The 14,816-nt window shown below is 39.7% G+C and overlaps 1 protein-coding gene across 1 annotated transcript in view; it reads right to left on the reverse strand.

Annotated features, from left to right (window-relative positions):
• The window catches only part of FOXO3 (forkhead box O3), a 170,689-nt gene that overhangs the window by 25,614 nt on the left and 130,259 nt on the right, over positions 1-14,816 (reverse strand). The window contains exon 2 of the mRNA XM_023503142.2: positions 2,943-4,378. Coding sequence (XP_023358910.2) covers positions 2,978-4,378 — 1,401 coding nt within the window. The 3' untranslated portion in view covers positions 2,943-2,977. The remainder of the gene's footprint in view (positions 1-2,942; positions 4,379-14,816) is intronic.

Raw genomic sequence — 14,816 nt, forward strand, 5'->3', positions numbered from 1 at the left:
AAATGTTTCTTCCTCTAAGAAGTTTTTTGTTCATATGCAAGTTCCTATTTTTCAACCAGACCAAATTAAAAAACCAAATAAATCAACTATATGACTCGAAGGGTGACTCAGATGGGCTGTCTGGATGACCTTGGGCAACTAACTAGGTTTCTCATCTGAAAATTAAAGACTGGGTGATTTTCAAGATTCCTAATAGCTGGAAACATTGGTCAAGAAAATAAATACATTTTCTTGCATATTTGTTCCCTATGATTATTCTTTTAAACAGGCTTCCAAAGACTAAACTTTTCAATTTCTGACACATTTGTCGTATGTCATCTAACAGAGGGCAAAGTATTTAATTTAGTCTTCCAGAACTAAATATGTAAACTTCTAAGTCAATGTCCCATCAAGCTGATGTGGGCTCCAGGCATTAAGAGGCTGGCAGGGAAGGAAGGGCTGTCACCCTAATTAGTAGCTTCCATTACAGCCTCCTTACCATCACAAAGGCTATTAAATCACTGAAAACAGATGTCTGAATTACATTAGGGTCTTGCCCGTGCCTGGGAAAACTGAGAAGTTTGAGAATTATCATACTCCCGATATTTCCAGACATAACCAGCCATCCTCTGTCTCCAAGAAACCCTTAAATCTCTGTATAGAGCCTGTTGCTGGTTTTATTGTTTAGTAGTTTTCAGGGTTTCTTGGCCATTTTTTTCTCCAGGTCATTTTATAAATGAGGAAACTGAGGCAACAGGGTAAAATGATTTCTATAGGTCATATACCTGGAGATAACACTCCTATCTTCCTAACTCCAGTCCCAGCATTCTAGCCACTGTGGCACCTAGATTGCCTACAGCAGTAATGAAGTCTTGAATGGTGTTTTAGACAGAGAAACTCAAGATTTGATCCCTTTCAGGGGTCCTCAAACTACAGCCCGTGGGCCAGATGCAGCAGCTGAGAACATTTATCCCCCTCACCCAGGGCTTTGAAGTTTCTTTATTTAAAGACCCACAAAACAAAGTTTTTGTTTTAACTATAGTCCGGCCCTCCAACAGTCTGGGGGACAGTGAACTGGCCCCCTATTTAAAAAGTTTGAGAACCCCTGCCTTAGGCAGATAGGGAGAAGGTTCTGATAGAGATCAGTTTAACTTCATGATCCCACCCTCTGGGGAGATCATCCAGTCTGAAATCCAAATAATGTCCAACCTCTGCAACCCATCCTCTGTAGAGGTCTCCAGCAGTCTCATCTTGCCATGTCCCGTCAGAAATCCAAGTTCCTGAGGTTAAAATTTCCCTATAAAATCTATTTATGGGCCATCCCTGGGCTGCTGCCCTCCTTTGGGTCAGTCTGCTGGCTCTTTGGGGATCTTCTTCTTCCCCATGCTGTGTGGAATCTCCCCAAACTCCACTGTGCTTCTCAACCCCACTTCTTCTTATAGCTAACTAATTTTAGGTGATAAATCCCTTTCAGGAAAACCCCTTTTTATGCTCTCTGACACTATTTTATATTTGCCACCCCCGGTGTCTATTATATTCCTTTATTTTGTCTGTACTCTGTGCCCCTAAATAAATCTACCCTTTGCCGGAGAATAGCCATTGTGAATTCTTCACATGACTGAACCCTGACTTTTGATGTCTGTCATTATTTAGTGTCTGCATCCTCAAACCACATCAGCAGGGAGATTCAAATAAGGGTAAGTTGTTAAGGTTTTTAATTTTCAGGGAGAGTAGTAGAGTGGAATGAATGAGGACCTGGATTCAAATTCTGACTCTGCTACTACCCCGTATTGCGTATAACAAATGGGCAAATCTTTTCATATCCTTGATCTGTTTCCTTATCTATTAAAAAAGAGAGGGGGGAAGAGAGATGGACTGGGGTCCTCTGAGGTCTAGCACACTTTTTGGTACACAGTAGGCATTTAATCAGTGTTTTTACTGACTGACTGGCCTTGCAGCTCTCGATCAATTATTAGGTAATCTGTGAATTCCTTTCCAATTGGACACCTATGATCTTTAAGCTAATAATCATGTTTCTTCTTTTCAATTTGTACCTTTCTGCTGCCCTCTTTCCGTATGGGAGCAGAAGTTGGCCAAACCTTCGAAGTCTGGTGATCCCTTTGGCATTTGGTGAAGTCTTCCTTCGTTTTACTTCTACATGGAATTGCTACGGCACAAAGTCTTGAGACTCATTTCTCTGTCTCTCTGTCTCTCTCCCTCACACACAATACACACACACAAGAATGTAAGCTGCTCTTAAAGGGCAGAAAATATCTTCTTTTGTCTTTCTATCCTTTATTGACTGGCACAAAGTAAACACTTAATGACTATGGCCGATTGACAGATTATTTGCTCTCTAAGGAGGAAGAAGAACAGAATAATGACAACTCCTATTTACCAAGGTCTACCAAGGGCTTTGCTTCTAATACATTTTAAAAACTGATATTCGTGTAAGTCTTAAAAAAAAAGAGAACACGGCTAATATGGAAAAATAGCGCATTAGGATTTACTTCTGGGATGGGCTCTATAAAGTTAGAACTGTGAGGAAATGTTTTACACCTAAATTTAGAATCCTTGGAAAGCACATATTTACTAAAAACAACCTGAAGAGATCAGGGCAGCCTGAGGTGGTACGGCCCTCATTTACTGACATTAATGCAGGCGAGTCAGGGAGGTAGAAAGGGTGAAGGGCGGTAGCTCTATTACTGACAGCAGAAGGCCTTTAAGGGGGGGTAGAGGGGCAGGTGAGCCCCCAAAGCTGGCTCAGCCATCGGCCTGGGAGACCTCTGCAGGCAGAGAGCCGGGAGAACAGCAGCAGCTTCCTATTTGCAGAACCCGTTAGAGCTCCGCCAGATTTTCATGAACCCCCGGCCCCCTCCCAAAGAGCAGAGCGATGGGAGACAGACTGCCCCCCCCCCCACGACGGCCCGCTCCCCGCCCCCCGCCCGGCTCCGGGCACTGACCTGCTTTGCCCATTCCCCCTTTCCTCAAGGGTCCTTCAGCCCGGCACCCAACTCTGAGATGAGGCCTGCTTAGCACCAGTGAAGTTCCCCACATTCAGACTGACAACGTTCTGAGCGGAGATGAGGGAATCAAAGTTAAAGTCCAGCCCATCGGCGTCCATGAGTTCGCTGCGAATGATGGACTCCATGTCACACTCCAAGCTGCCGTTAAAAATGTCCAGGTCCAGGTCGCTGGGGAACTTTTCGTGGCCCATGACCGGGAGGTTCACGCTCGCGGAATACAAGGAGGACCCTGAGAGGGAGTCGGAGAGGGTTTGCATAGACTGGCTGGCGGGCGACTGCTGCTGGTGCTTGGCCGAGCCCAGGCTGTTGGTCTCGCTCAGGCCCATGCCGCTGACGGCGCCGGACAAGGCACGGTTGCCCCCGAGAGGATTCTGGGATTGGTGCTGCTGGTGGAGGAGGGTCGGGCTGACCAGGCTTCCCTGGCCGGACTGGGCGGCGAAGGACATCATCGGGTCGCTGCGGAGCATGACGCTGCGCCGCGAGCTCTGCGCCGACACGGCGCTGCTGGCCTGCGACATCAGTGGGTCCGACTGCGTCATCATGACATCGCTGTGGCTCAGCGAGTCCGACGTCAGCAGGTCCTGCAGCGACTGGTTGCTGTAGTGCGACATGGAAGAGAAGGTGGCGGGCTTGTTCTCCTGGATGGTCTGCATGGGGGACTGGCGCAGGGAGTTCAGAGAGGAGGGGCCGAAAACGGCGTTGTTCAGGCTGCCCGAGGGGGAGCCCAGGCCCGAGCCCTTGGCCGTGTACGGGAAGCTGGAGCTCCTCTGCATGAGCCCCGAGGACGGCGACTGCTGCGAGGGCGGGAGCGCGATATTGTCCAGCAGGTCGTCCATGAGGTTGTCCGTCAGCCCGTCGTTCAGGTTCATGGTGCCCGCCATGTCCGTCAGCCGCGGAAGCTCCACGGTGCACGGCTTGCTGACCGACGGGGACATGCTCGACGAGCTGCTGTACAGCATGGGGGAGAGCGGCGGGTCGTCGTCCTGAACGTCGTCCAGCTCGGCCGTGGCCAGGATCGGCGACAGGCGGCCGCTGATGGTGCTGGCGTTGGAGTTGGTGCGCGATCGGAAGTCCGTCCAGGCGTCCAGCTCGTCGCTGCTCCGGGAGGTGGGGCTGCCGGGCCACTTGGCGGCCTGGGACGGGCTGTCCTCCGGGGCCTCCTGGGAAGCCTGCAGAGAAGCCTTTTTCTTAGCGGCTCGCCCCCTGCTCTTGGTGTATTTGTTGCTGTTGTCCATGGAGACGGCTCTTCGCCGGGGCGCCTTTCCGCTTTTGCCCCCGTCTGGATTGATCATCCACCAAGAACTTTTCCCGGTCCCTTCATTTTGAACCCTTTTGAATCGACTGTGTAGGGACAAGTTGTGACGGATGGAGTTCTGTAAAGAGGAGAAAAAGAAATCCACAAATTTTAGAAAATAATTTGTTCTACTCACCTCCCCTCCCCCAAACCCCCAAATCTATTTAAAGTCTAATTGTTTTAAGCATATTGGAACAAAATTAAGCATTTTATAAAAGTGAGAGAATTTTGTTTTCTAATGTCAATATGCATCCTTTATTTCTAGCGGTTAGGATTGGGAAGACAGCCCTGTGAGGCTGTGATTCCATGCCCTATATTCTCTCCTATCAAAGACAGGCTCCTATCTCTACCTGTGACATTACTCCCAACATGTATGAGGGACGGAAAGATTTGTTCAAGTGCTAAAAGTTGGGAGACTAAAAACAGGTTCCTATTTCCCTACCTGTGACATTATCCCCAATAAGTATGAGGGACAGAAAGATTTGCTCAAGTGCTAAAAGGTAGGAGACTAAAAACAGGCTCCTATCTCTACCTGTGACATTACTCCCAACATGTAAGAGGGACAGAAAGATTTGCTCGAGGGCTAAAAGTTGGGAGACTAAAAACAGGTTCCTATTTCCCCACCTGTGACATTAACCTCAATAAGTATGAGGGACAGAAAGATTTGCTCAAGTCCTAAAAGGTGGGAGACTAAAAACAGGCTCCTATCTCTACCTGTGACATTCCATCCCTCATACATGTTGGGGATATTTGCTCCAGTACTAAAAGGTGGGAGGTAGAAGGATGAATTTCGCCCCTACCCCCTATCCTATTCCATCTTCCTCCTATTCACCACTATGCCACAAAAATTACAAATCATAGCATCTGCTATGAAATAATCCACTCCATCTGGTAGATAAGTACACCTGACAAGAATGACCTAGATTCTAGATCCAGCTCCCTCACTGACTAACCTCCCGTGACCATGGGCAAGTCATTTAATCAGCCTGAAATCCAGTTTCTCCATCTTCATTATAGCCATTATAATACCTGCCCCATCCCTCCCTGGCAGTGATGATGTAAGGATAATGCAGGATAATGTATGTAAAGGTCTTTTGCCTCTTTAGAAGTAAAGCTCAAAATGAATTCAAGGGGTTATCACTTTTGCTATTATTGAGCTTATTGAATGGATCCAGCATGGACAGGACCTAATTTGCAAAAATGCTTCACAGGTAGCCTACGAGAGAAAGAGGGAGAGAAAGGCTGGCATTTTCCTCATCAGGTCTTCGAGGCCAGCTAAATTAATCCAACTTAAAGATGAAATAGCTCTCTTGGCGCTCTATATTAAAAGAACAAATTTAAAAGTTATCCGAGTTTTAGAAAATTGGCAATCACCAACTGTATTTATGTAGATGATACAAATCCATGTGTTCCACCAGAATGTCTTTAAAAAACAGAGAGTCAACAGGATTTTACTATAAGCAAACAACTCTAAACATTTAAAGCATGTGCTCCCATGGAAGATAGGACTGCAGTGCTGAGGGGGCAACACAACTAACTGTCACAGAGTCAGTACTTTTGGCATTTATACAACTGCCATAAAGAAGTGTTTGAGATAAGAATATAGGGGACATTTGTGATGGATGGCTGAACAATGAAACCAAGTTTCTCTGGGAGATTATATTCTACTGCCTTTTATTTTTGCAGTTCTTAAAAGAATATTTCTTTGCTAATGGTTTGAGAAATTATATTTCTTTAAAATGTAAAAAAAAAAAAAAAACCCTAACCAACCAACAAAACAAACAAACAAACAAAAAAACCAAATAAACCAAAAATCTTTCTTATCAAAGAAATGAGGAACAAACAAAAATCTAGGAGACAAAGTTCAAAAACAGTCTTGTTTACACAATTAAAATCAAAATACTCACAAATTAAGCAGACACTTTGTGGAAAAGATCTTGAATCTTATCAAGAGACAATGGGGGCTAAGAATATTTTCTAGGTCCAACAGACTCAGGTAGACAGCAGGTCACTATCCAAACATAAGCCATCCTTTTCACGACATTAAAACACTGTAGAAATTTTCAGTATCATCCATCTCCTTCACATTTAATGGGACTGGAGCTACCATTTGATGTATAAGACAAGAGTTAAAATGACACCTAAAACTAACAAGATACTCTTTTGGGAAATCAAATGTCAGCCAATAGGAAACAGTCAGGTTTGTTTTCCTTTAAGGCTCTCTGAAGTCTTTCATGTGGGTATTTTTTCATCCATGCAACTCATCCTTCTTATCCTAAGAGACATTCAGCCACGTCCTCCAACAGACCCTTCACTGAGGAAGTGCCGGATGTCTTTTTCCATTTTATGAGCACTAAATGCAATACTAAAAGGACTCCCACTTTTTTTTCAGGGGGAAGGAGGAAATGCAGTAGAGAAGGAAAAAATGTACTTTCCAGTTTTGCTAAATTCAACTAAGAAATGGGAGGGTGCTGCAAATATTTTGCTGAACTTCAAGATGTTCCTTGAATTTCCCAATGTTAATAAGGTTTTATATTACATACACTTGTTTATGAGAGGCAGCTGTAAGGAAGAAGGATTTAAGACCTGCCCTTGGCACCCTGCCTATGGGCAACTAGGTGGTACAGCATATAGAGAGCCATTCTGGAGTCAGGCTGACTTACTTTACTGAGTTAAAATCTGGCCTCAGACACTAGCTGTGTGACCCTAGGCAAGTAAGTCCCTTAATCCTATTTGCCTCAATTTCCTCATCTGTAAAATGATCTGGAGGAGAAAATGGCAAACCAGTTCAGTATTTTGGCCAAGAAAACCCTAACTGGGGTCATGAAGAGTCAGACACGATTGAAATACAACTGGAACATCTTTAGCACATAATGTGCGCTTTTGGGCAAGTAAGTCCCTTTTGGTGCCCCATGAAATTCTCCAAAACTGTAAACTGCAGAGCATCTAGGAAGTTTTCTCACTGGAAAATTCCCTGCATTAATAAAAGCAACAATAATAACCACCACCAAAACACACAAGCGTTCCCTCTATATATAAGTGGATATGATTAACAAATAGAACAATCCTTTTGATTTGCATCTGGAGATATAAAAAAGAAGTGCTTTTTCATCTCAGTCACTATCCAGAGGGGGTATGGTACAAGAGTAAGAACATTTCTGTCTAGAAATGAAGTCTTTTCAATTGCTTCTTAATAGCTTACTTCCTGGAGCTAAGTTTTCAAGAATAACTAGAAGTAAATCATGCTTTATGCCATATAATTTCATTTTTACAAAATGAACAATGGGTTGATATTATTGAGTGCTAGAGGAGAAATTAGTTGTTCTTTAAAAAAAAAATCAGGGGCAGAGTTAAGAAGGCAGCAAGACACTTAAGCTCTTCCCAAAACCCCTTAAATAATGCCATAAGACAATTCCTGGAGCAGCAGAATCCACAAAAGGAATCCAGTCCAGAACCAGCACCAGCAAACCAGAAGTCACCGACTCAGGAGGAGTAGCAGTTACTTCCAGAGCTCTCAGCCCACAGACAAGGGACTGATCAGAAGGGGATTACAAGGGTCTTTTTTCTATCACTGAGGCAGGACAGATCGCATCCCTGGGAGAGAAGGAACACTCGTACAACAGAGCTTGCAGCCACTGTGGAGGAAGGAATCTTCCACAGTTACAAGGTAGAAAAAAGTGCTTGTGGTCCCTCACAGACCACAGACCAAGCCAGGAGAATAATAAACACACCTTTCTATATATCAACCTTGGTAGGAATTGAAAATTTACAGGTTCCTAGAAGTATCTCTGAAAACAACTGCACAAAAATCCTGAAGCTTGGAACAAAGTGCCACCCAACTTGAAAGCAGAGGCCTACTTTTAAAAAAGAGTTAAAAATCAAAAAATAAGCCAGGAAAATGAGCAAATAACATAAAAAAAAATCCTGCCCAGAGAAAGCTATTATAGCAACAGAAAAGATCAAAACACATAAAAGAAGATAAAACTCCTATATCCAAAGTCTCCAAGATAAATATAAATTCGTTTTAGGCCATGGAAGAGCTCAAAAAGGATTTTGAAAATCAAGTAAGAGAGGCAGAGGAAAAACTGGGAAGAGAAATGAGAGTGATGTAAGATAATCATGAAAAACAGGTCAATGGTTTGATAAAGATGACAAAAAATACTGAAGAAAATAACATTTTAAAAAATAGAGTAGGTCAAATAGTAAAAGAAGCACAAAAATCCAATGAGGAGAAGCATCTCTTGAAAAGCAGAACTGGCCAAATGAGAAAAAGTTATATAAAATGTCACTGGAGACACATAAAAATTCACTGAAAAATTCACTACAATTAAAAAATAGAATTGGTCAAATGGAAAAGTACAAAAGCTCACTGAAGAAATCCAAATTGAAATCCTGGATGTGCATGTGAAATACCTGGATGGAATAACAACTGAATTGGAAAATAGATCCAGGAGAAAGAATTTTAAAATTAATGAACTTCCTGAAATTCATGATCCATAAAAATGTGTAGATATCATCTTTCAAGAAATTATCAAGGAAAACTGCCCTGAAATTCTAGAACCCAATGGTAAACTAGAAACTGAAAAAATCCATTAATCACTTCCAGAAAGAGATCCCCAAGTAAAAATTCCTAGGAATATTATAACTAAAGGTCAAGAAGAAAATATTGCAAGCAGCCAGAAAGAAACAATTCAAGTATATTGGAGCTATAAGTCAGGATAACATAAGATATAGCAGCTTCTACATTAAAGGATATGAGGGCTTGGAACTTGATATTTTGGAGAGCAAAGGAGCTAGGATTACAACCAAAAATCACCTATCCTGAAAAACAGTATAATTCTTCAGGGGGAAAAAGGACATTCAATGAAATAAAGGTTTTCAAGTAATCTTGATGAAAAGACCAGGGCTGAATAGAAAATTTGACTTTCAAATACAATACTCAAGGGAAGCATAAAAAAAAATTACAACAATAAGAGACTTAATAAGGTTAAGCTGCTTACTTTCTTACAGGGAAGATGACACTTGTAACTCATAAGAACTCATTAGAACATTTAGAAGGAGTATATATAGCAGAGAGCATAGATGTGAGTGAAATATAAGGAAATGATAGCTAAAAAAAAAAATTGTGGGATGAAAGAGGAATGTACTAGGAGAAAGAAAAAGGGAGAGATAGAATGGGGAAAATTAGGTCACATAAAAGAGACAAGAAAAAGTTTTTACAGTAGAGAGGAAAAGAGGTAGAAGAGAATGCTTGAAACTTACTCTCTACGGAACTGGCTCAATGAAGGAATACATACTCATTTGGATATAGAAATCTGTCTTATCCTACAGGAAAGAAAAGACAGGGATAAGGTGGCAGGGTGGGTGATAGAAAGGAGTGGCAAATTGTGGGAGGTCAGAGTCAGAAGCAAAATACTTTTGCGGAGTGAAAAGAGAGAAAGAAAATACAGTAATGAGGGAGAGGAAACAGGATGGAGGGAAATACAGCCAGGAATAGTAACTATGAAAAAAATTTTGAAGCAAGTTTCTCTGATAAAGGTTTCATTTCTCAAAACACGAAAAGAACAGAGTCAAATTTGTAAAAGAGCCATTTCCCAATTGATAAATTATCAAAATATATGAACAGTTTTCAGGTGAAGTATTCAAAGCCATCGATAGTCATATTGAAAAAATGCTTTATATATCACTATTGATTGAAAAATGCAAATTAAAACAATTCTAAGGCACTAATTGACTAATAGGACAGAAAAGGAAAAAGGCATGGTGGAGGGGATGTGGAGAAAATGAGACATTAATGCACTGTTGGTGGATTTGTAAAATAATTCAACCATTCTATAGAGCAATTTGGAACTATGTCCAAAGAACTATAAAACATGCACACCCTTTGATCTAGCAGTGTCTCTACCTGGTCTGCATCTCAAAAGACATAAAAGCAAAAAAGAAAAGAATCTGTATGTACAAAAATATTAATAGTGCTCTTTATAGGTGGCAAAGAATTGCAAATTTTGGAGAAACCCATCAATTGGGAAATGGCTGAACAAATTGTGCTATGTGATTGTGATGGAATAAGAAACAAAGAACAGGATGCTCTCAGAAAAACTTGGATAGATTTTATGAACTGATGCAAAGTGAAATGTCCTGTTTACAAAGTAACAGCAATATTGTAAGAGGATCAGCTGTGCTATTCTGAACACTACAATGACCCCTTCTAAAACACTTGTGATAAAAAATGCTATCCATCCCCAAAGACTTGTGGTACTGATAGAAGCATATTTTTTAAGCTTTATTTTTCTTAAGATTTTTTTAGTCTGTTTTCTTTCACAATATGGAAATGTTTTGCATGACTGCACATATAAAACCTAGATCTAATTGTTTGCCTTCTCAATGGGGGATGGGGAGGGAGAAAGGGAGAAAATTTAGAACTCAAAGTTTAAAAAATGAAATATTAAAAACTGTTTTTACATATACCTGAAATAAAATATAACATAATTTTTTAATAAAGAGATTGTCTTTTACAAGACATACCTTGAACAGATAAGCACCTGGTTTTAACCTTCCTTCTATTGTCACATGAATGCTCTAAGATAATCTTACCCTACTACAGTAACCATTATAATCATTTAAAGAGAGAGTCCATGATTGATTGTACTTATCAATCTTGATTTTTTCCTTGGATTATGAAATAAAATCTAATTTATTAAATAGGTGACATTTCCAGGTCCTAAGTCTGCAAGACTCATTTTGGAGGTTATTAGTGACAGAATACATTCCCCGGGGCATCTCATTAAATTACCTAATAAGACACAGACAGGTTTTTCCAGTAACATTAGTAAAACACAGACACACATAGACAAACATACTCTACCTCTATCCCCATCCCTACACACCCACGTATGAATAGCTTTCCAGATAACACAGACCTTCCATTGACACAGCTCACGCTCTTCATGATGGAATATTTGTAAAACATCTACAGCTGGATTCCTGGTTGGTTTAAAATCGACCTCATCTTCTACTATTATTTTTTAAAATGCAGCTGTGATGTGTGCTGGCATTCTTTGTGCAGTTCTCATGTTCTTGTTCCCTGAGTTTAAATCTTGTTTCAGAAATTTACTAGTTGTGAGACTTAGGCAAGCCACTTAATTAATCCCTCTCTGCATCAATTTGCTCATCTGTAAAATGGGGAAAATAAGAATAGCAGAATTCCATAATACTGCTATTAAAATGCTCTGTAACTGTTAGTCATTGTTACTATTGTTGCTATTGTTATTACTTAGGGAAAAAAGCTTAGAATCCACAGAACCTCAGATCTGGAAGAGACTTCAGATGGTATCTAGTTGGACCTGTAGCTGACCAACAATACCCTCTATAAAATTCTCTCCATGTTGAAAAATTATCCATTAAAAAAAGGAAAAAGAAAAAAGAAAAATTATCCAGGCATATGTTTTGAAAATAAAAAGCTTTAATTAAAACAAAAAATAAATAAATAAGGGGAAAAAAAACTCCCAAAATGGTCATCCAGTTTGGTTCTGAAAAACCTCAGTGAAGAGGAACCCACCATCATTCATGGATGCTTAATTGTCTTTTGAAGGCATTGTTACCAATTTCTCTATTCCCTAATTTTTTTCTTTTCTAAGCTAAATATTCCCAGTTCTTTTTTCCTGATCACTGTGTATCTCCCTCACAACCTTGGAAACACTCCAACTTGTCTTCATTCTTTGCAAAATGTGGTACACAGAATGGAGTGCTTTACTGCACACATGTACTCACCTGGGTCGAGAAAAATGGAATTAATGACTTCCTTCTGAACACTCTGTTTTAGGATGACACTAGATTTTTTTTTTTTTGCCAACTTCAGGTCCACCCAGTCCCATCTCCGCCTATCTAGCTAAATATCAAATATTTTCTATCAATGAAATTGACTATTTAAACCCAAGGTAAAACTTTAAAGTTATTTGCATTGAATTTCATCTTGGAAGATGACAAATCATCAATAAGATAAATATAAAGTAAAACAACTCTGAAGTTTTCACACCTAGCAAAATGGCTAAGATGACAAAAAGATAGAAATAATTAATATTAATGGGGTTATGGAAAGTGTTCTAATGCAAATTAAGACAACTCTAAGATACCACTACACACCTGTCAGATTGGCTAAGATGACAGGAAAAAATAATGATGATTGTTGGAGGGGATGTGGGAAAACTGGGACATTGATTCATTGTTGGTGGAGTTGTGAACGAATCCAACCATTTTGGAGAGTAGTTTGGAACTATGCTCAAAAAGTTATCAAACTGTGCATACCCTTTGATCCAGCAGTGTTACTACTGGGATTATATCCCAAAGAGATTATAAAGAAGGGAAAGGGACCTGTATGTGCACGAATGTTTGTGGCAGCCCTTTATGTAATGGCTAGAAACTGGAAACTGAATGGATGTCCATCAGTTGGAGAATGGCTGAATAAATTGTGGTATATGAAAATTATGGAATATTACTGTTCTGTAAGAAATGACCAACAGGATGATTTCAGAAAGGCCTGGAGAGACTTACACGAACTGATGCTAAGTGAAATGAGCAGGACCAGGAGATCATTATATACTTCAACAACAATACTAGATGATGACCAGTCCTGATAGATCAGGCCATCCTCAGCAACGAGATCAACCAAATCATTTCTAATGGAGCAGTAATGAACTGAACTAGCTATACCCAGAAAAAGAACTCTGGGAGATGACTAAAAACCATTACATTGAATTCCCAGTCCCTATATTTATGCACACCTGCATCTTTGATTTCCTTCACAAGCTAATTGTACAATAATTCAGAGTCTGATTCTTTTTGTACAGCAAAATGATGTTTTGGTCATGTATACTTATTGTGTATCTAAGTTATATTTTAATATATTTAACATCTACTGGTCATCCTGCCATTTAGGGGAGGGGGGGGGTAAGAGGTGAAAAATTGGAACAAGAGGTTTGGCAATTGTTAATGCTGTAAAGTTACCCATGTATATATCCTGTAAATTAAAGGCTATTAAATAAAAAAAAAAATAAATTAAAAAAAAAAAAAAAAAAAAGGAAAGTGTTCTAGTGTTCTATTGGGGATACTCTGAATCAGTCCTATTATTCTCAAAAGCAATTTGAAATTATGCAAACAAAGTAGCTAAAACATCCATGAAGTTGAGGACCTAAGTTCAAATCTAGCCTCAGATACTTAACACTTCCTAGCTGTGTGATCCTGGGCAAGTCACTTAACCTTAAGTGCCTCTGCAAAAAAACAAACATAAATAAATAAATCTTTTAAAAAATCTATATCCTTTGATCTAAATATTCCACTTATAAATATATACCCCAGGGAAATCAGTAACATGACCCTAATATGTACCAAAATACTTACAGCAGCAAAGAATTGGAAACAAGGAAGATGCCTCTATCCATTGGGAAATGGCTAAACAAATTCTGAGACATGAACATTATGGAATAATACTATACTTTAAGAAATAAGGATAATGATGAATACAGAGAAGCACAGAAAGATTTATATCAACTGAAACAAAGTAAAGAAGGTAGAACTAGGAACATTTTCAATAACAAAAATGGAAAGAATAGCAGCCACAAAGTGATAAAAAATAAATAGTATAAAAATAAAATGACCCAGCTTGGTCCCAAAGAAAAAATACTTCCTTTCACTTCACATCAGACTTCTTCAACATGTTAATTTTGGTGAATAATTTTCTTTTTAAGAACATTTTATTATAAGAAATAACTGCTGGAGGGAACATGGGGGAAAGGAATAAGTATTTATTAAGCACCTATTATGCAAATTAGAAATATAGGTGATATAACTTAAGACTGTTTAGTTAACGCCTTCCTGGATCCTACTTCTGTTTTCCCATGTGTGATACTGTGTAGCTTTGCATTATCTTTAAATTTGATAAGCATTATCTTTATGATACTACATCTATGATAATGGATAAAGCTTTTGAATAGCACAGAGTCAAGCACTGATCTCTGAAGCATCCCATCAGAGCTAAAAATGACATCAAATCATTTGCAACTCTTCTTTGGATCTAATTCCTTTTCTATTATCATCTAATCCATACTGTTCCATTTAGTCCACAAGGAGAGCATGAGAGACCTTGTCAAAGGCTTTGCTGAAACCTAATCATACAGAGTCTTTAGCATTCCTCTGACCTATCAGGCTAATTACCCTGTCAAAAAGGTAATGAAGTTAGACTGGCATGACTTGCTTTGGATGAAATCATGTTGGTTTTTCCAGATCACTGCTTTCCTTTCTAAATGTTCACCACTGATCTCTTTAGTAATGTATTCTAGAATTTTGCTAGGAATAGGAGTCAAGATAAGTGTAAAGATTACATTTTCCTTCTTTCAAAAATTGGGACATTTGCCCTTTTCTAATCACTCAACAAACATTTATTCCATACCTATTATATGTCAGGTCATTTTCTTTGTGATACATACATACACACACACACACACACAAAAAAAAAAAAAAAC

This window comes from Sarcophilus harrisii, chromosome 4 (genome assembly GCF_902635505.1).
Source record: "Sarcophilus harrisii chromosome 4, mSarHar1.11, whole genome shotgun sequence".
In the NCBI taxonomy this organism is placed as follows: domain Eukaryota; kingdom Metazoa; phylum Chordata; class Mammalia; order Dasyuromorphia; family Dasyuridae; genus Sarcophilus; species Sarcophilus harrisii.